The sequence below is a fragment of the Pagrus pagrus genome, assembly GCF_965226575.1.
Source record: "Pagrus pagrus genome assembly, chromosome: 23".
In the NCBI taxonomy this organism is placed as follows: Eukaryota; Metazoa; Chordata; class Actinopteri; order Spariformes; family Sparidae; genus Pagrus; species Pagrus pagrus.
Genome location: NC_140205.1, coordinates 11,103,613 through 11,125,255, shown reverse-complemented (window position 1 = coordinate 11,125,255; position 21,643 = coordinate 11,103,613). Strand labels below are relative to the sequence as shown.

At 43.2% G+C, this 21,643-nt stretch overlaps 3 protein-coding genes across 11 annotated transcripts in view; 1 reads left to right on the top strand and 2 right to left on the bottom strand.

Annotated features, from left to right (window-relative positions):
• LOC311252634 (uncharacterized protein) overlaps nt 1–910 on the bottom strand; it is an 8,586-nt gene extending 7,676 nt beyond the window's left edge. For 4 of the 5 annotated variants that reach the window (XM_084345951.1, XM_084345953.1, XM_084345949.1 and 1 more), the window contains exons 1-2: nt 819–910; nt 62–264 (exon numbers count right to left, since the gene is read on the bottom strand). In XM_084345951.1, the coding sequence (XP_084202077.1) occupies nt 62–264; nt 819–837 (222 nt within the window). In that variant the 5' untranslated portion in view covers nt 838–910. The remainder of the gene's footprint in view (nt 1–61; nt 265–818) is intronic. The other variant, XM_084345954.1, reaches the window with a different exon arrangement.
• The window catches only part of LOC311252633 (uncharacterized protein), a 23,732-nt gene extending 2,089 nt beyond the window's left edge, over nt 1–21,643 (top strand). Inside the window, exons 2-25 of one of the 5 annotated variants that reach the window (XM_084345945.1) lie at nt 2,704–2,913; nt 10,519–10,721; nt 11,070–11,174; nt 11,463–11,558; nt 13,135–13,245; nt 14,344–14,467; nt 14,730–15,195; nt 15,707–15,774; nt 15,867–16,113; nt 16,270–16,448; nt 16,569–16,791; nt 16,879–17,027; nt 17,335–17,426; nt 17,844–18,001; nt 18,092–18,237; nt 18,366–18,618; nt 18,702–18,817; nt 18,904–19,135; nt 19,220–19,359; nt 19,454–19,703; nt 19,847–19,977; nt 20,101–20,353; nt 20,438–20,544; nt 20,831–21,643. In XM_084345945.1, coding sequence (XP_084202071.1) covers nt 2,704–2,913; nt 10,519–10,721; nt 11,070–11,174; nt 11,463–11,558; nt 13,135–13,245; nt 14,344–14,467; nt 14,730–15,195; nt 15,707–15,774; nt 15,867–16,113; nt 16,270–16,448; nt 16,569–16,791; nt 16,879–17,027; nt 17,335–17,426; nt 17,844–18,001; nt 18,092–18,237; nt 18,366–18,618; nt 18,702–18,817; nt 18,904–19,135; nt 19,220–19,359; nt 19,454–19,703; nt 19,847–19,977; nt 20,101–20,353; nt 20,438–20,544; nt 20,831–20,838 — 4,067 coding nt within the window. In that variant the 3' untranslated portion in view covers nt 20,839–21,643. Of the gene's footprint in view, nt 1–1,028; nt 1,095–2,703; nt 2,914–6,086; nt 6,184–8,098; nt 8,399–10,518; nt 10,722–11,069; nt 11,175–11,462; nt 11,559–13,134; nt 13,246–14,343; nt 14,468–14,729; nt 15,196–15,706; nt 15,775–15,866; nt 16,114–16,269; nt 16,449–16,568; nt 16,792–16,878; nt 17,028–17,334; nt 17,427–17,843; nt 18,002–18,091; nt 18,238–18,365; nt 18,619–18,701; nt 18,818–18,900; nt 19,136–19,219; nt 19,360–19,453; nt 19,704–19,846; nt 19,978–20,100; nt 20,354–20,437; nt 20,545–20,830 lie in introns of those variants that run through there. The other 4 variants (XM_084345944.1, XM_084345948.1, XM_084345946.1 and 1 more) reach the window with 4 other exon arrangements.
• On the bottom strand, nt 4,397–6,920 carry LOC311252635 (uncharacterized protein). Its single transcript, XM_084345955.1, has 7 exons — nt 6,263–6,920; nt 5,830–5,908; nt 5,196–5,398; nt 4,982–5,086; nt 4,757–4,852; nt 4,545–4,655; nt 4,397–4,459 (listed from the first exon to the last, which is right to left on the bottom strand). Exons 1-7 carry the CDS (start codon nt 6,572–6,574, stop codon nt 4,457–4,459), a joined length of 909 nt encoding a protein of 302 aa, XP_084202081.1. The 5' UTR covers nt 6,575–6,920; the 3' UTR covers nt 4,397–4,456.

The window sequence follows — 21,643 nt, the reverse complement described above, 5'->3', positions numbered from 1 at the left end:
AAGAGTTTTGACCAGCGAGACAAAAAACATCCAAGTGGTCTTTGTGATCACATTCACTCACCCGAGCTCTCAGTCCCAGGATCAGCTGAGTCTTCTGTTTGTAGTTCAGAAGCTCTGGGACAATCTCTGTCACCATTGTGATAAATGCAGCCAGTTTGTCATAGTGGTCTACATTTTGCTCCTGGACCACCTGCCACATACAGGCCGACATCAGCCTCAGCGGAGGAACCAGCAGGGGCAGAGATGATAGAGGGAGGTGAGGCTCTACAATAACAGTATATGCAAGCAGTAAAACAAAATTATACTTATTTGATATACTGTACTAGTGCACAACAATCATCACCATTAAGTCAATTAAATGTCAGAAAATCAGGACATACACCCATTATAATTTTCTGTAGCCTTCACATTGCTTGTTTTGTCCGCCCTGCAGCTACAAAGATATTTGATTTACAGTAATATAAAACTGAGAGAAGCAGCAAATCCTCATATCTGAGAGGACTGAACCAAAGAATAATTAGTGTTTTTACTGCATTAATGACTTAAATGATGATCAAAATACAGTAGTTTCACGCTGGTTTCCAATCATGTATCGTCCTGGCCGACAGGGGGCGCTTTAGTGCGACAACTCCGCGCAGCTACACTCTGAACTTAGCAGCAGCAAAGAAGAAGAATGAATTTAGCAGTAAATTTCGACTAAATTGAGCTCTACTGACCGAGCAGAGTTACTAAAAACGGTTTAACATTACTAAATGTTAAATATGATCTCTCTCACAAACGGAGTTGCAAGAATAACGTTACTCGGTGTAAATACAGACCTGCAGGACTTGTTGCCATTTCGAGAGCGCGTTAGTTAGCTTAGCTTAGCTAACCGTTACAGCCAGTTTTTTAGCGAGTAGTAGAGTTGAGAGCTTGTTAGTCAACCTGTACGCTTTAGTCACAAAGCTGCCTATACATCCTTCCCAAATGCTCTGCGGATATTGCAGTCCAGAGCCATTAGTTTGCGTTTTAATGGGGAAAAAAATAGTCGTTGGCTAGCACTTCCGGTTCCCAGTTTTCAAAATAAGAGGTCAACTCAGTGAGCTCACCACAAGGTAACTGCTTGTTTTTTTTGTCTTGAAAAGCATGGAGAGAGGGATTGCTTACATTTTGTCACACACAACAACTTTTGTATTTGTACATGCATGTATGTATGTGTGTATGTTGCTTTCAGTAAAATATCTGAGTTCTACTTTCACCCAGTATAGGTATCTGTACACACAAACCACTGCTTGAACTGGTCACACCTTTGCAACATAGATAACTGTGCCATCTAGTGTTGTAAAATCTGAATTGCTGGGTTGTTTCAGTCTTCATCAGCCAACCAGGAATAAGTGTTTACCCGTGATCTGGACTGAGGATAAAAATAAAACATAGTTTACTGCGTTGCGTCATTGGATTATAAATTCAACTGAACATTATCTGTAGATATCACAAGCACTCAGCTCTATTAATAATAATTATTAGACACACAATAAAGAAAACCCCACACGTTTAATGGACTGTCTCTCCCTTCTCGTTTGAAGCTGAAGCGAAGAGCAACCAAAACTTGTTTTTTCTCCAGAAGCCATTAAACATAGGATGGAAGACAGTCAATGATGACAACTAAACAATGATTATTATGTTAATACATCATATATCACACCATATGCAGTCCTTTTACTTTCACTGAAAGATAAACAAAACTATTAGTCAGAAAAGAACATGTTGCTGCAGTTGTTGTACAGCATTTTAAAACAAAAGTTTACCACTACAGTTTGTCAAAAAAAGCGAGTTTTATTGGAGACCTATTCAGTTTGCCTGGGACTTGTTCAAATGACCACCTCTGAGTCCTGGGGACTCACTACAATCAGAACCTAACAACATCATTAACAATTAATGATGACTATGGCCCCAGTCACAAACATCCTCGGGCGGTTTCAACATTTCAGAGGCTCAAGGATGTGAAGCGACATCCGAGATCCCACAAATGTGAGAAAATGTACACAAAATGTGAGAAACCCTACAAAAGTGCATCAGTTAAAAAAAATAAAAAACACAGACCCTCCACAATTATATAGTTTGTCTCAGAACAACAACAACCTATTTCTGTCTCTCTCTCTCTTTTAATCTGGCTGTCTCTCGTTCTCATTTACAGAAAATCCTCCCTGTAAATCTTGGCTTAATATATGTTTGTATGCTTGACGTGCTGGAACAAGTCCCATCCATGACACCCAACAGACACCACAGGACACCCCCAGATGTCCTGTGTCCATGCTTTAATGGCTCACAGCGATCCTCAGTGTGGCCACCCTGGTTGAGACTTGTTTCGGCACGTCCAACGGATACTTGATCAGATCAGGATCTGTGAAATTTCAAGGTTTTGTAGGCAGAACATTGCACTCTAAAAGGAGATGAACAATGTTCTTCACTACCTGTTAGTCCTTTCATAAGGTCCTGTGTCCAGGATTTATCCTCATCTACTGGTGAGGTTGCACACTGCAACCAATTGAACACCTGTCTGTTATGGGCCACTGTAAAAACAGGAAAGCAGTAAAAAAAAATGCACTATTTTTTGTGGACTCGGAGATGTATTTTCATGTTGGATTTCTCAGCAAACGTCTTGTGACATGTTAAACATTTAAAAGGCTTCTCTCCTGTGTGTGTCCGAATGTGTTTCTTCAGTCCTGAGCCACAGTGGAACGATTTGGCGCACTCGGAGCAAGAGTACGGCCTCTCTCCTGTGTGGAATCTCCGATGTCTTCTCATTCTTTCACACGTGGTGTAACGATTTCCACAGACGTCACACTGATAAGGCCGCTCCCCTGTGTGAGTCCTTGAATGCACCAGCAAGGCCCCTGAGCTTGGATAGGACATACCACATGTGCTGCACAGGTATGGTTTCTCTTTCTTATGCACCCTGAGGTGCACAGTGTATGTATACGACTGTATGAATGTCTTGTTGCAAAAAGTACAGGCATACGGGCGCTCACCGGTGTGAATGCGCTCGTGGGACCTCAAGACAGAACTCGTCATGAACCTCTTGTCACAGTACTTGCAGGCATACGGCCTCTCTCCGCTGTGACTTCGCATATGATTTTTGACTATAGTCGGAGAACTAAATTTCTTATCACAAATGTTGCAAGCGTAGGGCATGAGTTTAACGTTAGAGTGAACACGGTAATGTCGCTTCAGGTCATTTCGCCTTTTAAATGGCCTTTGGCACTGTGTGCACTTGAATAGCCGTACAGAAGAGTGAGCATTATGATGTTTTTTCAGGAGGGAGGAATGAGATGCAGAAGTCTTTTCACTTTCCAGCTCCGTCTTTATGATGACATCGGCTCTGCCTCCTGACAACGACTGGCTCATGCTCTCTCCTGATGCCTCCTTGTTCCTACTCAGATCCAGATGTTCCTTCGCTCCTTCCACTGAGCTTCGCGTGCACCTTTGAGGCCGGAGGGCGGCTTCACCAGCTGTTTCTGCAAACAGGAAACAACAGAATAAGTGAATGCACTCAAGTGAAGATTTTGTCCCAGTACGACTTCACAGACAAGCGCATGCCTGAATCCTGCCTGAGTGAATCAGATGCAGAGTAACCGAGCTCACCACTAGATTGAGAATATCGGAACATTTTTTCCAGATGACTCAGATATCGTGTGAAATACAAGGGATACTCACCATCATCACCTGCAGCATCAGCATCATCGTAACATGAAGAGGACGTGAGAGGTGACAGCACGTACTCGTTCAGCCGAGAGTCTGGATTTGCTTCAGTAGAACTGTCGTCGGTCTCTTCATCATCCTCGCAAGTGTATTCACCGCTACAGCCGTCTTCTTGCTTCATAGTCTTCTGTCCCAACCTTATCTGAATGATTTTTTGATCAGCATGATCTACAGATGCCCCCGAAGTCTGTTTAGATGCAAGCGTGGAAAGGATGGTGTCCGACATTAAGGTGAATTCACCTGAGAAACAGAGAAGATTCATATTAGAGGCGATATTCTATGTTAAAGGCAATAAAGTGGGGCTGGTTGTCAAGCAGGAATACAATTTATTACAAGTTGGATAGAAGGGATTGGGAAAACCAAATCTGATCAGTGAAAAAAGTGTTTCAGTGCACTGTTACTGTGAGAAATACATTTGAAAAGAATCTCACTTTTAGCCAGCTTATGCCGCTCCTGTTGGTGCTGGAAGATCCTCTTCAGGTCTTCAGGTTCGTAGACGAACTGCTCAAACTCATGGTCAAGGGAAGAAATGTCAAACATGGAGGAAACCTGGAAAAGCAGGAAGAATTTAAACACAAGTCGTATCATAAATTTGCAAAAGACTCTGAACTCTGGCTTTCTTCTTTCATGATCATTCTTTACTACGCTGGTCTACCTTTAATGCAGTGATGCTGAAGAAAAAGTCATTTTAGCCCCCGTTCTGTGATAGCAGCCATTACTACACAGTGGGAAAAACGGCAATAGCTAATTACCTAGAAATAATTCATCAGCCAGCATTTGGGGATCAAGTGGATGCTGCATACCTGTGAAAAACTTGGTACTGGGAGGAACTCTTCCAGTCGGCTGAAGAATTCCCACACGAGGATCTGCAGCGCTGTATCAAAACGGGCTCCATACTGCACTGAGAAGACCTCCTTTGACAGGGAAAATATAAAATATATAAATTATTTTACAGGCAGACACACAAGGTCAATGCATATATTAATGGCAACCCTTGTGTTGGGGTAAAACTCACCCTGAAATATTTATTTTTCTCAGATTCATTTGTCAGCAATGTTTGAACCAGCTCCATGAAAGCTGACTTTGAAAACTCCACCTCCTCATCTTGATCCTGTCATGAAGCCCAGGAGACGTTTGTTTACATGCACCAATCTTCAGTTTTTATTTGAAATGTCTCTCATACTTGAAATAAACAATATAAGAATTTCTGCAACTACATCCTGACATTAACAATACCCACCTCCTCACGCACGTCACTTGTTGTCCACTCTTGGAAACTGTCAAGATGATCCTGGATGCTTTTATAGTCCACCTTATCTTTCCTCTTTAAGTCTTCAAGAATGAGCTGAAAAACACAAAGTGAACTCTTTATGTTCTTGACTACCTTCTCTCTACGGATAAAATACCGCAAAAAAGATGTCCACAAATAGCTAGAAGTGGCCACATTCACTCACCCGAGCTCTCAGTCCCAGGATCAGCTGAATCTTCTGTTTGTAGTTCATAAGCTCTGGGACATTGTCCGTCACCATCACGACAAATTCTGCCAGTTTGTCATAGTGGTCCACGTTTCGCTCCTTGGCCACCTGCCACATACAGGCCGACATCAGCCTCAGCGGAGGAACCACGAGGTGGAGGGACGATCGAGGGATACGAACATCTAACGGGAGACGGCAGTGAAACAAATAAAAATCAAGTTATGAATTGCACAACAAAGAGTCCGAAAACGTAGCATCAGGAGTGCACAACAATATATTCATCACGCAGTAGCTTCTTTGACAGTCACGTTGCAAAGGACCATGGGTTATAATAACTATATGTTGTACGGCTGCAATTAGTATTAAGACAAGTAGCTTGTGTAGTAGTGTGTGCTGTATAATTTCATTTAATTATATTATACAGGATTAACTGATAGCGTTTGGTCTCTGGTTGACTCTCAAAAGCAGAAGGTGGTAGTAATTATGAATCTTCCAGACCAACAGGGGGCGCTGTGTGCTTGAGGGGGGCTAGTGTGTAATGACCCTGCTGCAGCCAAGAAGAACTACGAACCAACTATCATTACTAAATGTATGATATAATCTCTCTACGCACCTTGTGAGGACTTTGATTCCTCCTGGTTGGAGATATCCTGTGATACCCTGGGGACTTTAACGCGTCCCACTCCGTCATCCTTGAATTGATAAAGAAAAAAAATGTTGTTATAAATAGTTTCTGCTATGTAACAAATTATCTGCTGTAGCTCCAACACACACACACCAAACAAAAACAAACGGAAATTATGTGGTGATGCATCTTTGTTACCACTTCCGGTCTTTCTTGCTTACTTCGTTTTGCATGTCACGACTTTGTAAAGAGTTGTTACCAAGTTACTTTACAGTTTGGTCGCTGGTCATTTTATGACAATAAGTAAAGGGAACACTTTGCTGCAAGGACACATGAAACAATGTAGGTATAACAGAGGGAACGGAAGTTAAAGAGAGTAACTTAGGCTGTCTATCTGTGTACTTTAATTACTGTCACGCACCTCAATGTCGAAACTGTCATTCTCTCGGTGTCTGGTGAACTGGGCCAGCCACCCCAGCTCCAGCAGGATCGGTGGGGCCACACCGCCCAGGACGCTGCACTTCATGTGGCTCCTTTTTTTCGCTTTCACGAAACGATCCCGGATGTTTTTCCACAGTCTCCGACAAAACGCCTCCTCCTCTCCTAGGTTGTCGGCGATCTCCCTCCACGAGTTGGCGATCATTTCGTTGTCCCTGTGCTCTCTCATCGATGAGTCGTACAGATGTTTGTGCAGGCGGACCTGCGCGGCGACTCTTCTCTGCGCCGAGTCCATGTTGAAGCTACGCTGCGCGCGCTGAAAATCGGGAGTGCGTCGCGGACACTCGCGGAGCCCTCGCGCTGGACGCGTGATTGGACGCAGAAGACGTAAAAGACTTAATTTCTGGTATGCTCACTCTCGCACCAGGCCACAGCATACAGGAAACACTCACACAGGAGCGTATATATGACGGATATATGTCTATAAACAGAATTAACTCAGTAGTACCGAATGCGGCCCGCGGGAAGGCGGATCTGTTCGCTCTGACCACGCCCCCATCCGGCACGCCATCCATGCTGCGTTCAGGACAAGTGGGAACTTTGATGGCTTACCAGTGTCCGAGTAGTACCGGCTTTCACCGTCCAAACTCCTGACATGACACACATGACCCTGAGGTCACTGCACAGAAATGACATCCTCCTCATTTTGATAACTACATATAAGTTTGTGAATAAACAACACATAGATTTGTATGCCATTAAATATACACAAACATGGGGAAATATAAGTAATGTACATAAGCCACTTTCTGTGGTATATGCACTTTATATTTTTACTCATTTACATTTATCTGACAGCTCTAGTTTCGTGTTAGGTTAGGGTTTCACCATGACCAACCTACAAGACGTGATCTATTAAAGGATACGTTGACTGAAACATGAAAATTCATGTCACTCTCTAACCGCCCTCATGCCGATGCAAAGTTGGGTGACATTTTGTAGTCCACAAAACATTTCTGGAGCTTCACAGCCAAACAGCGTTGCAGCATGCTCCTTTAAAACACAGAGAAGTAGATGGGGACTTGTTTTAAAGTGAGGAAAAACAACTGAAAGAAATAAACAAATGGCTCTGTTCATCTTTCTGACGTAATACAAGTCTCTGCAATCCCTGAGATCCCAAAATAAGACATAGATTATTATTTACACTTTTTAAAAATCTGAAATCTTCACTGTATAGATGCTTAAATAAGAATTTGCACAAGGCTAAAAATACTATCCTTTCAAATCATTTAGGGTTTACAGAGACTTTGATTACGGTGGACGAGATTTATTTAACCATTATATGTTTGCTTTTTACATTTTAAAAACAAGTCCCCATCTAATTCAGTTGTTTCGGTGAATGCTGCTGCGCTGTGGAGCTCCAGAAATGTTTTGCGGACTACGAAATGGACCGGACTTTCCATCAGCATGAGGCTGAAGAGCTGATGAGTGAATTTTCAATTTCATAATTTCCTTTTAAATCTACAGCAATATAAAACATCAACCTCCGTAATCCAATTATATTACTTTTTTTTTTTTTACTTTATTGATAATTAATGACCCTAACCCTCTTGATTTGTAGTTTGGTGCTTATGTATTTGCACTAGAGTTAAATTAATGTAATGCAGTAAAAGATTTTCACCACAGTGTACAAATCCACAGTCAACCTGCTAAATGAAAGGACAACGGCGCCATCTAGTGTCGTGAAAGCTGCACTGCCCGGTTGATCCGGTCTTCGTCAGCCAACCAGGAAAGAGGGCTTGACGTGATCTGGACTGAGGCGGATGGGACCAGAAACCTTTGTTCTGTCTCTGCTCCCGATGCGAGAATAAAAAAAAAACTAAAAAAAAAACCAAGAGCCCGTTAATGCCTCCTTCAGCACTGCGCTCGCACTGTGAGGGGCCGGCGACCGCCGATGGATGCTTTATTAATCAGAAAATAGCGGTATTTATTTTATTCTGCTTTCTCGATCGGTTCCCTGGTCGCTACAGCCCGAGGGGGAGACATCTGGACGGTGCTTTTTTCTCTGTCAGCTGCTAAATGGAAATAAAATTCGGGACTGAAAGCGGCAGCAGTCGAGGTGCGTGTAAAGAAAAAATCAGTTTTCCTTTCAGCATCGATGAGAAGCATTATTGTATGTTTTCCCTGCAGCTCGCTGTGTAGCCACACTGTCACATATTCAATACGGCTGCTCGGTTGTAAATGCGAGTTTGTTTTGAGTTTGATGGATGCTGCTGGCTGTCAGTGCACCTGAGAGCAGCACCGTCGGTGTCGTCTCAGCCCGGCACTTTGTCTCCACAAATCAAGTTGAGCGTGTCCGTGTCAGGCGGATGTTGTTGCTGATAAATCATGCCGTGTGTAGGTAAAGTGTTTAGGTTAAATGCCTCTGAAGTGAGTCAATTTGGGAGCATTTGTTCCAACTACACAGCCTGTGTCTCCTCAGTCAGACCTTTCAAACTGAGCCCACACACACATCAGAAAATCCAGAGATTAATAGTCAGAATAATGATAATCTGATGTACAATACATTAGAAAAAAGCAGATCCACATGTCAACTTCCAAATCTGAAAGCTCATTATCATATGTTAGTCAGGTTAAAACCCTCTGTCACAATTTTATTGTGCAGTATAATGATATATTGTGATATTGTACACAGTTGAGGTTTGTGGAAGACTTATTTCTTTTTAAAAACTGCAGTTTTATATCATTTTGGACCAATGATGTCGCCATATGTGTGTGCAAAAAGTTGGAAAAGCAGATGATAAACACACAAAAAGCTTCATAGTAACACATGCTAAGTAAGTCCACTGAGGACTTTGGTGCTCTCCACACTGACTCGACATTGTTCTGGTCCCAGAAAGGGCTCTGCAGTAGACTTTCTTACACTGGTTGCACTAGTGCGCCTAACCTTTTCATTTAGGTGCCCCAGGGTTAGGGTTGGGGTTAAAACCGTAGCTGCTGGAAGCTAGTAAGCTCAGTTGACCGTGCTGCTGGCGAACAATCCTATTGGCTAACTTTGCTCAGACAGAGAGCTCGGAGCGCTGGTGTTGTTTACTTTTGGACTATCATAGCTGTGGCTCGCTGGTTAGCATGCTAACGTCAATAGATCTCTGCAACCCAATACATTCATGTCTTTGACATAACGTCAACACTTACTTCTTCACATTCTGTTGATGCTTGTAGTTCATTTTTAATGTTTTTAACACAAATCTTACATATTGCGTCTTTAAAAATCACAGCACATGCAACAAAAGATTGAAATAATCTCAACTGTTTATGAAATTAATGTTAGAAAACAGATCAAATCAACCTCAACTCTTAATGGGCTATTGTAAAAAGCATTCATTAGTATAAAAGGTTACAATTTAATCTACAGAAAATATGTCAGTAGGCTGATATTTGTTCAAATGCAACTGTATACACACTCAATTGGTATATGTTAAAAAATATTATTACATTTTTTAATCAGGCCTGCTGAATATCCGGCACACCGGTGCGACCAATGAAAATGTTGAGTCACACTTAAGAGAATTTTGCGTGCATGTGTGACTAAAATAGTCACGGGAGCCCTGGAAGAGCCCTGCTATGTTTCTGGATAATGTCTGACAAAACAGTCGCGCCACAAGATCTTTATAGGGCTTTTGAGCTTATCTCACAGTCTTCCTCACACAGATGGTGTTTCATGTATGAGCAGTGTGAGAAATGGTTATTGCAGACCGTAAATTAACTCGGGGATCACGTCTGGTTTTTGTTTGCCAGCCTTTTCCCTGACAAAAGCTTGTCATCACACTAATGCAAAAAACGACGCTGAAATCCAATATTTGCAGTCCTGCGTATTGATTTGCATTAATTGCCTCTCAAGGGTCAAATTCAACCAGACATATTCAAATGATTGCTATAAATTGTGTTGCCTAATCAACAGAAAATATGTAAATGTATATCATCATTCCCAGACTCTAAAGGGAAAAGACTTACTCTATACAACGACACTTCAACCACAGAGATGTGTGCAGGTGTTTCATGTCACCTGTCTTCAGCTGTTAACTCCTGCTCTTGTTTTATATCAGCTTGTTTGTGATTTGAAATAAAGTTGCCTGCTGATCCTCAGTAATTCTCTCTACACATCAGGATGGATTAAAAAAAAAAAAAACTTTTTAATTGTCACGTACAGGAAATAATAAATCATTTTTTTGTCTTCAGGTAATGATCTTCCAGTCCGCTATCTGCGCCTCCTGGCCCCGCCCTTGCAGCTCTTATCAGCTGCAGTGTGGCAAGTAGTGCAGCAGGGACTTGTGGACCACTATGGGATGCTGGAGGAGTTTGTTACCATGGTGACGGAGCTGGTCCCAGAGCTGATGAGCTACAGTCAGAGGGCTCAGCTCATCCTGGGACTCAGGGCCCGGGTGAGTAATAATCGCTGCTTGAGGTCACGATTCAGCTTATTTTAGGTGTCTGTTAAGTTAAAGAGGCAACATTTGAAATCAATAAACAATCTTGTGTAGCTGTGAATTCAGTGTTACATTTTCAGTGCTGTTTTTATGTTTGTGATGTCAGTGTTTTCTCTCACTTACATCTTTATTTATTTCATTTCTTCCCCTGTAAATCAGGTGGGCAGAGTAGCAACCGGTCAGACATTGAAGAAAAAGTTAAAATGTCATTTCATATGCATCCCAGTGTTAGACATTAGCTTATCCTCCAGGGCTGTTTAAATGTGACGCGATATGATTGATTGTATGTGTGTTTACGTTCAGCTGGTTCTGGAGATGTGTCGAGGCGAGCACCCAGCGGACATGCAGACCATTCAGCCACATCTGGACAGAATTAAAGCTCCTGTCAGCACTGCCAAGGATCACCATGTAAGCAGCCTTGTCACCGTGTTTCTCTCCGGAGGGAAGTTTACTACTTCGTCTGATAATGATTGATTGAGTCACAAGACGGTCGGGTTGTTTACAGTTGTTTACAGTGTATACAGTAAAGAATACACAGTTGTTTTTTTCTTCAATAAAAGAGATAATACAGAGGTTATTATACTGTAGCCTACTATAAATTGTGGACTGCAAAACAGCTGCAGGTGTGATCAAGTGACCTGGTTTTCTTTCCCTTGATTTAGCATTTTGTGTTCACATTGTGTCTGTGTGTAACAGGTGACCATCAACCAGGTGGAGGAGTCTGAGGTGAACTTTGTGGAGCTGGTGCATTCTTTACTGGAGGATCCATCTGAAAGAAAATACTTCTTCCAGGTGAGATGGCTCTCTACCTTTCTTTGAGCTCAGCGGGGTCCATATAATATTTCATAATGCAACGAAAATAAGTTGTTTTGGATGAAAATGTTCTAAATATTATGAACACTACCATAGGCACTGTTTATACTTGGTATTAACATGCGTCTTGAGTGATCCAATAACGAGTGGACAGCTCTAAGCGCAGGTATGAATGAAGCCTACACACAATGAGGACACATTCAGAGTTGCATGTGACAAAGTTGTTTCAGCAGTTGTGCCCTGGGCCACGTTTAAGGACCGCCTACTCAAGTGCCTTCCTCTACACACTGTCTGATGGCCACGTGGTTCACTGTAATGCAAATAATGTGTTTGGCCTCTCTTACCTGCCAAGATAAGCAGCAGATGTTTGTGAATGCACCGTCTGTTTGAACTGATTTCACAACTCAACTAGTGACTGCAATATCCCCAGACTCCCTTAGGAAAATCCAGCAATTTTGTTGAAAGAGGAGAAACTTGAATCTCTTTGCAAAACAGCCATGGCATATTCTGAATCATTTGAGCCTTTTTGTAAACTCGGCAGTAATTGCACTACCTTAAGTTGTTTCTTTCCATGTAAAAAAACATTGTGTTAGTTTGTCGAAGCATCGCTATATCCTACCAGCCCGTCAGCCACTCCAAATCTAAAGTGTATCTAACCTGCTCACATTCATGGCAGCTGTTTGAATGCACTGTTTCAACTGATTTTACCAGTTGCACTAAATTGTGAATGAAGACGACATTTTATTGACGGTAAATAGACCAGACTCCCTTTAAAAATCATGCAATTTTGTAAGTTGTTGAGTTCAGAGAAACTTTATAAACTTGGTGAAACGCTGTCTAGGACAAATTCTTAATTATTTGGGCCTTCTTGTGTTTTCTGCAATAAATATTATATATTATTATACATTACGTTACTTCTTTCTTTGTGCTAAAAGCCACATTTGTCCGAGCGATGAATGTGTTTATTTACTTATAAAGTGGGGAAGTGATATCCAATCACAAGAGGTCAGTCAAGGCGCATGTGGAGACGCTCTAATGCCATTACATTTTATATCTGTTTGAATCCATCAGTACTCAGACTGACCTGACTGCATCATTTACTCTATTATATACTGTACCATCAGTACAAAACGGCAAAGGACACTTCAGTATCCAGAAAGATTTCCCTGATCTGATTATCTCTCCACGTGAAGCCAGTTTTCATGATGTGATTGTGGTCGGGTGTTCTCTGTCTGACACAGAGGGGCTGATATTTGATTACAGAACAAAGTGCAAAAACATTATTTTGAGTAATTGGTGTAGTTATGATTCTAACAGGAATGATTGCAACCGAACAGGCCTGTCGCTCTTAACCATTATATCTTTCACTAGAGATGGTGGTTTAATCAAATGCAGGTGTGACAGAATTACAGCCGCAGTAACAAACATCCTCAGGCGGTTGGACCATTTCCGAAGTTGGATGTTTTGAAGTGTTTGTGCCAAGCACACCATCTGAGACACATACTAGTACATCTCTTAATCTGTCTGTCTGTCTGTCTCTCTCTCTCATTTGCAGGAAATCTTCCCTGTATACTTTGGCTCAAAGTACGAGGCAGCGCTCGAGATGCTGGTGTGGGAGTTCATATCAAGACTGGAGGAGCTGCTGCCAGTTCCAGACTTCACACAGGTGCCATGTTTCTTTGAACTCTAGCCTTGGCAGAGCAGGGATTTCTGGCACAGCATCACCTGCTCCCAGGGTGCACAGAGAAAAGAAGAAGACTGAAGAAGTCGAAACTTTAGCAACACTTACATTATAGAGATCAACTCTGGCTTGTGGCGCTCAGCAGGTTCATGAAGGTGAAAACGCATTGGTCTGACAATAGGAGCGTTTCCATCAACGTCAAGTATCGCAGGAGAAAAGATTGATGGAAACTTCAAATAAACGTCATGAATTTCACAAAAAGCGTCTTCCCAGATATTCCCCTATAATCCCATTCGATGAATCCTACGTAGATAGCCTAGGCAACTGGCTTTATGTCATCAACATCTCTGATACACTCGTATTGCTGACCCTGTGAGCTTTCTCTGCTGCTGCTATCAAGGCATTCTCAAATGACCATGGCCACACTGCTGCACACATCCATGCTTATGTAACAGGTCATATTCTGGCCACTGGTCTTTCCTTATTTTGTTACCTGCTCACTGCAGTGTTGATGTGAACTGAAACTGCCTCCTGGGGAGGTTAACAGGCCCTGTGGGAGGTCTGATCTACTTGTTTTGCCTCTACCTTGTATCTCACCATCAGCGTAGACCAAATGCAACGCAGACAAGTGTATCGCCGGGAGATAGCTGTGGCGTTATTCCAGAGTGATTCACTTTTTTCTGGCTGATTTTGGACCATAGTCCAGCTCAGTGCAGGGGCTCATCTGTCTGTACTACTGACCCAGGGGCAGATATGGAGGAGGGTTAACTGGGCACAGGTGCAACACGGTGTCCCAGTGGGCTGCTTCCTCCTCCCTCTCTTTTCTGTGCCAAGCTGTGCAGAAAAACAAAATAATGAAATCAGATTATCACATAGTTTAAAAATAAAAAATGCTCATTAGGACAGAAAGATTTCATTTTCTTACGCAGCTGTAGTTTCACATTTGCGGGTCGGCGAGCCTGCATGACGTTCCTCATATTTGGTGGCACTAACACAGAGCAATGAGCATGACCCCTCATCAAATCAACTTGTTTGTCCTTTGTATTCACTCGCTAAAGCCAGTAACCGGATCTCTCTTCTCAGTTGGCAGCTTTGCTCGGAGACGCTCCGTCATTCCTGGACGACTGTTTACAATCATTTTTCCCTCCAGAGGACATGAAGGCTGTACTTGAACACCACAGAAACCTCGGACATTTTGAGGAGAAAGGTACAGTAGACCTATGGGCAAACATTTTGGCATTTATAGCATTTTTATTTAGTCTTTTACCCTTAATTTCAAATTAAAGATTGATTGATAGATTATTTATTGTAGGTTAATTCATCACACAAAACAGACAGATAATAAAGCTCTTTGTGTACAACGTTTCAAAGAGAGAGACACATTTTTGTCTTTACAGTTCACTTAATTTAAGTACTAATTAACTAGATAGGCCAGTGTCTAATGAAGCATCTTTTTTCCTCATTTGCAGATCCTCGATTATTACCAATGGATGACTGCATCCTCTCCTCCCTGTCTCTACCTCCTGGCACCAAACCCGTCATGAACACCACCTCCTGCTCACCTGCTCTCAATGAATCAAACCCTCCAGAGTACAAAGGACGCCTCGACGATCCCTTCAGCGCGAGCAGCCTGGAGAGGGCGAGTAGGAGGAGCTCAGAGACAGCGAGACAAAGACCGAAGGAGGCGAGAGACTCTTGGCAGCTGCAGGTTAGAGGTGGGAACATTTCTCAGGAGAGGAAAGCACCAAGCGCAATTAGTGCACGGCCATGTGATGTAACCATAGACCTCACTGCGTCTAATGAGACTGCGGACACAGATTCAACAGCTGACGACAACAGCCAAAGCGTGATTGGAGGGCGGGTTCTCAGGAAGAGGAAGCTGAGCGGAGGTGTGGACGTTCCCTCTAAACAGCCTGCGGAGGCCGCAGCTTTCTTGTAAGATCACAACAAATGTCTCACTCGTGGTTACATTTGCATTTGAGTCATATTAGCAGCGAGATTTTTGAGAGAGGTCACTGTCAATCTTTTGGTTCAGCACCTCAGTCTTGATGGATTTGCACAAAGTTTTCTACAGATATTCATTGTTCCGAGGCAATTGAACCTAATGTGTTGGGTTAACTCTAGAGCTACCACGAGGCTAACATTTCTGGATTTGACTGTACTTCTTACAGTAGCATTTAGCTCAGAACACCACTGGGCCAATGCATAGCTTGCTTAATATTTGTTGCAGCTTATGTGTGTTACTTACTTCTTTTCATTTAACCTTCGGAAAATACTTAACCTGTAGCTTTAAATCTGTTTAATGCTCATTATTTCTCTTTTATTGTGCATGAGTGCTTTTTGGCTTAATCATGCCCAGTTTTTGGGGGAAACAGTAACAATCAGTAAGAGACTGGGCTACGTTATCTGTCAGTTTTATTCATTGTGTGTTTTTCCACCATCGCAGGGATTCATCAGCGGACGGTGAGAATTCAGGTGAATCTCCTCTAATCTCGATATGGGGAGAATATACAGGTTTGTACAGTTCACTTATGGATCAGTTGATACTTGGATGTATCAGTCAAAGCTTTTAAAAACTCTGTAATAACTCTTCTGGTTCATTTCAGACTCTCAGGAACGTTCTTTCCCAGCTGTAACGGACACAAAAGTTCCCTGGTCGGACGAGGAGACGCTCAATCTGCTCGACATCTGGGGGAAGGACTCGATGCAGCGGGCTTTGAAGGGCTGCTTGAAGAACCGTCACATATTCACGCAGATCGCACAGAAGATGGCAGAGAGAGGCTACATGAGAACAGTGGAACAGTGCCAGACCAGGATCAAACGACTGAAGAAATGCTTTCGCCAGAATATAAGGTGTGTATAAAATGATGTCCTCTCTGCTTGTTTTTCTGTCCAATCACTGCAATCTGTCTGATTAGTAGTATTTCCCTCAGACTGATGATGTCGTAGCTGTAGAGAAAAAAGGAATTGAAACAAAATACCTGTTTCCTTCTCCCGGTGCGACACCAGAGGGAACTCCAGGATGGAGTGTAAATTCTACGAGCAGCTGCAGCGAGTACTCGGCTCCTCGGCTTCCTCGGCCCTTCCCGAGATCACCTACGATGTTGAAGAGATCATCGATGAGGACGAGTCCCAAGACGGAGACGAGGACTTGCAGTTTGTCGGCCAAACGAGCCGACTGGAAATCGGTACAATGTCGCATTTTTGTACTTCGATAAAATACTTCTGCATCGGAGGTGTTAGATGTTTTAGAAATTGGTGTCGTATATCAAAATAAACCAAACAATGTTTTCATATTTTTATTTAAGGAACTAAAAGTGTTCCATGGACAGACTTTGAGACGTTGGCCCTCATCAACACGTGGGGGGAAGACAAGCTGCACCATGAGCTGAGAGGCGTGCACAGAACCGGACACATTTTCTCCACCGTATCCAACAAGATGGCCGCCCATGGCTTCTCCCGAACACCAGAGCAGTGCCAAACGAGGCTGAAAAGGGTGAAATCGAGCTTCAGGCAATGCTACGAAAACAAGTACGTATGCTTACAGCGAGAAAAAGGTTAATGGAAGAGTTCAGGATGGTGTGTATTTACAGTATCCGTCTGCTGTCTTCTTGCTAGCATGAAGGGACTGGAGCAAGTTGAGTGCAAGTTTTACAATGAACTGGGAAGAATTCTAGTGAAGGACTTCCCGTCAGCGTCGCAGCTGGATGAACCACCAGGAGAGCCTGAAGACAACGACTTCACCTCCTTCTCCCATCAGGATATGGGTACCCTGACACCTAATCATTGTCTCAACATCACATGGAAATATATATAACAAACCTAGGTTTACAGACACACTCTCAAGATATAGGTGGAGCCCTTAATGAAAAACTGGTTTTAGACAGATTCGGTGTTTATAAGGAAATGTGAATTTAACACAAACAACACAGCTTCAGATCCCACAGAATGCACTCCTCTGGACCTGTATTGAGGCGCTATAACACCCAAAGTGATTAATAAATAGATGATGCTATAATCAGCGCAGTAAAGTTGACAAATGAAATGTTCTCTTTTCTATCTGTATCTCTTCAGAGCCTGCTGTGGGCGTTCTGGAAGAGAGGAAGAAAGTCCCCTGGTCGGACAAAGAGACCATCATCCTTCTGGAGATCTGGGGAGACCCGCAGGTAGGAGTTGCAGGCTTTTAAACTCTGTGTGGGAGTCAATGCAGTACTGAGTTCCCTCCCCAGACAGCTTAATGACCATTCACACCTGGGCTCACCTAGCCTTAGCAACCCACATGAAGGCCGGTTGGACCAACGACCCACAAGAGGCCCTAACGACTCTGAAGCTCAGAGCGCACACGTGTCCTTTAACAACTCTTAGTTAAGTTAGAACTGAGGAAGCCTCTTCAAGAAACTGAAACAAGTCCAGTTGCCTTCGATACAGCACTTAGACTTACCATGACCTGGATGAGAGAGCCTTCATCAACATGTTCGGATTAGTTAAAGAGAAAGATCTCATATGGAGGCATGACATCATCATTAGTCTGATTGTTTAAAGACATTGCAAATATATACACTGTATATTTCTCCTGCATTTAGGTCCAGCATGGTATGAGACGTTGCCCACACAACGGTCACATTTTCACTGAAATATCAGAAAAGCTCAGCGCCAACGGCTTCTCCCGCAGCCCAGATCAGTGCCACACCAGGATCAAACGGCTGAAAGCCAGCTATCGGCAGTGTCAGGAAAACATGAGGTAGAAGCCGCTCATGAATATTTAGTTTGTATACTGTGATGTTGGCAGGATGTGTGTGTGCGATAATACCGACGCCTTTACTGTCTTTAGCTCCTCCGGGACCGACAGAGTCGACTTTAAATTCTACGACCTGCTGGAACAAATCCTGGACAAGCAGCCGTCAACATCCTCCATTGTGGTGACGGACTCCATCGAGATATCGGAAGACTCTAATGGCGAATCGGTGCCTGAAACAGGTAAACGTCACCTTAACTCATTGATAGAAGGGCAACATTAATCTAGAATACACAATTTACTGATTGGTGTTGCATTCAAACCAAAACCAATATAGACAGTGACAGGTGCTGTGTGTTTCTGCTGTTAGATGGAGAAGTCGGCATGTTGACAGAAAAAACAGGACCAAGCTCATGGTCAGATGAGGAGACCTTTGCGCTTATCGAGATCTGGGGCGACGAAGACGTCCAGAGGTCGCTGAGGGGCTTCGTCCACAACGGACACGTTTACGCGGAGATTTCGGAAAGAATGCAAGACCTCGGCTACTCGAAAACCTCGGAGCAGTGCCGCTGGAAGGTCAAGTCGCTGAGGAACAACTTTCGACAGTGCTACGACAAGAAGAAGTGAGAACAAGCTTCCCAGCAGTCTGTCTGTTATTTGTTTGTGTGATCGTGATGTTTCATCTACGTCTTTTCACACCTTCTAGATGTGGAAGAAGAGTAGACTATAGATTCTACAAGCAGCTGGAACAAATACTTGGACACGAGGCAGTTTCTATTGACGAGTATGATGAAAAAGATGAACAAGCAGACCCAGATCCAGGTACGGTAATTTTTTTTATCCATTCACACGGCGGTAAAAGAAATACATTCAGCAGTCTTTACAGCGACTTCACCCATCTGAAGTAGGTGCAGAGGGTGTGAACACAGCATGGACGGAGCAGGAGACGGTCGCCCTCGTCGAGGTGTGGGCGGCAGACGACATGCAGCACAGCCTGAAAACCTGCATCCGCAACAGCCACATATTCGCCGAGATATCTGAGAAAATGGCCTCCATTGGATACCTGAGGACGTCGGAGCAGTGCCACAACCGGATCAAAAGGTTGAAGAAGACTTACAGGCGTTACTGCAACAACCGGAGGTAAATAACACGGTTGAGCAATGAATTTGTAAACTTTTCCACCCCGGCAGTTTCCCAGCATGCGTTTTGATTTACATTTTCCAGAAGTGGAGGGCGGCCCGCGGCGTACCGATACTTCGACCTCCTGGCTCCGGTGCTCGGTGATAACTCTGTGTACGCCGATGTTGACATCAGTGCTTCAGACGCCACCGTGCAACCTCTCATGGGCAATGATCCTGACATGTGTAGGTTTGAATATATTGATATCATCGCACACAGTGTTGTTGTAAATTCCAAAGATTTACAACAAAATAATTAATCTGTTGCTCCTCCACTCAGACGAGCAGCCCTCAGCCAGCCACCTCCTGGCCGAAATGAGCAGAAAGATGCCCTGGTCGGACCAGGAGACTCGCACCCTGCTGGAGGTCTGGGGTGAAGACAGCGTCCAGCTCAACCTGAGGGGCTGCCTGAAGAACCGCCACGTGTTTGAGTACATCTCTGAGAAGATGAACGACCAAGGGTTCATAAGGACCACGGAGCAGTGCTACTCCCGCATCAAGCGCCTTAAATACGGCTTCCTCCACGAAAAGTCAGTGATGACGAAACTATGACTCTTTTTCTCCTAAACGCATGTTGTTTGGCATTTGAATGGGGCTACAGGCTACACATTCGAATGTGGGTATCTGTCTGGAGGTAACTTGTCCGTTGTTATTTCTTCTCCTTTGAATTCAGGGAGGATTTCAAATTTTACAGCGAGATGGATGAAATCTTCAGGAAGGAGCTGAAAGCGGACAAATCCGTCCCGGACACGTCGGTTACCGATGAGTCAGATGACTACACACTAGTGCCTGCTCAAAACAAAGGTGAAACTTCACGCTTCACTTTACAAATCTAGGTTATTTTCTTTAATAAATGTGAAGTGACACTATTGGAGTTATGTAATCATATGACATTCATTATGTAATCTAAGATGTCCACTCTATTAGTTGCCTCAGGTACGCAGTGGGTGGCTGACAGCTCTAAGCAGACCTGGGGCGACGGGGAGACAGAGGCCCTCCTGGCCATATGGGGGAGCGAGGAGATCCAGGAGAACTTAAAGAGCTGCACCAAGAACAGACACATCTACATCCAGATCTCTGAGGTTATGGCCAGCCAGGGCTACCTGCGCACTCCTGAACAGTGTCAGACCAGGATCAAGAGGCTGAGGGCCAACTTCCGACACTTCCTCGAGGGCAGAAAGTAAATACCTCTGTTTATTTGAAGGGAACGATCGAGCAACAAGGCTCTTAAAACAAGCTCTGATATTCTGTTTCCTGTTTCCAGAGGAGACAAACAGGAATGCAAGTTCTTTGACCAGTTGGTGCAGATATTTGGCAGCAAGTACGTGATAAACTCTGACCCCCTGGCCGACGATGTAGCCGATGGCGTAGGTAAGAAGTCACACTGTCGCACTGTTGTCAGTCATGTTAGCTTCATCAACTGGATAATGCCTGATTTATTACAGATTCTCATATTCTTGCTTTTGGTTTCTTTCAAGACAACAAACAATATATATTTTGTTAATTACTGAGCCTTAGAGATGCTGTTCGGTGGATTTTTTAACTTTTGGATAGAGCCAGACTAGCTGTTTTCCCTCTGTGTCTAGTTTTTATGTTAAGCTAAACACATTAATCGCACATTTGAACAGATTTAACAGATGTCCTTTATCTGATTCAGAGACCTGAAACTGTCCATCATCTCAGAGTGAAGTCACGAGGACGCAGCAGCCGCAGACTGACGGAGGAACAAACAAGGACAAATTAATGAAACTGTTACATTAGTGGCTGTGGTGCGCAGTAATTTACAGCCGACAGGAGAGGACCTCTCCAGGCTCGCTCAACTCTTTGCCTCTGTATATACTTAAAATACTTCTACATTCTTCATATACACAGACCGACTGGAGGCTGTAGTGTGTGTGTACGTGTGTGTGTGTGTGTGTGTGTGTGTATGTGTGTGTGTGTTTCATCCCTCCACCAGAGTGTCTTTGTGATTATTTACAATAGAGCCATGAGACTAAAACCAGGACGCTCAGGGCCCGAGGGACAAACACGGATCTCTGATCTTGACCTGGTGGGAGTCGCACAAAATGCTGTTCTCCTCCAAAAAACATGTTGGTTTTTTTTAACGTGTATTTAATTATTTTTTACTTGAACTAAAACAGAGTGATTCAAAGCACATGCAAAAAGAAATACACACAAGGCCTCTAACTGTAACCACAGCACACATTTGCTTTTTCGTCTTAACTCTCGCTTGTTAAAAGTGTCCGGTTTTGCGCTTGTATGAGATGTTTGAAATCTGAGTTGTGAACGTTCCACTCAAAAAGTTTATTCTTATTTTTTACACTGAATGATTGGATCTTGTCCAGAATTTTTATTTATTTAATTTATTGTTTACATGTGTATTTAACAATTTGCTTTAATATGTTAAAAGCACATTTTTTTTTCCCACAAAATATTGAGGTCACATCCATTAAAAGAAACTTGAAATGTG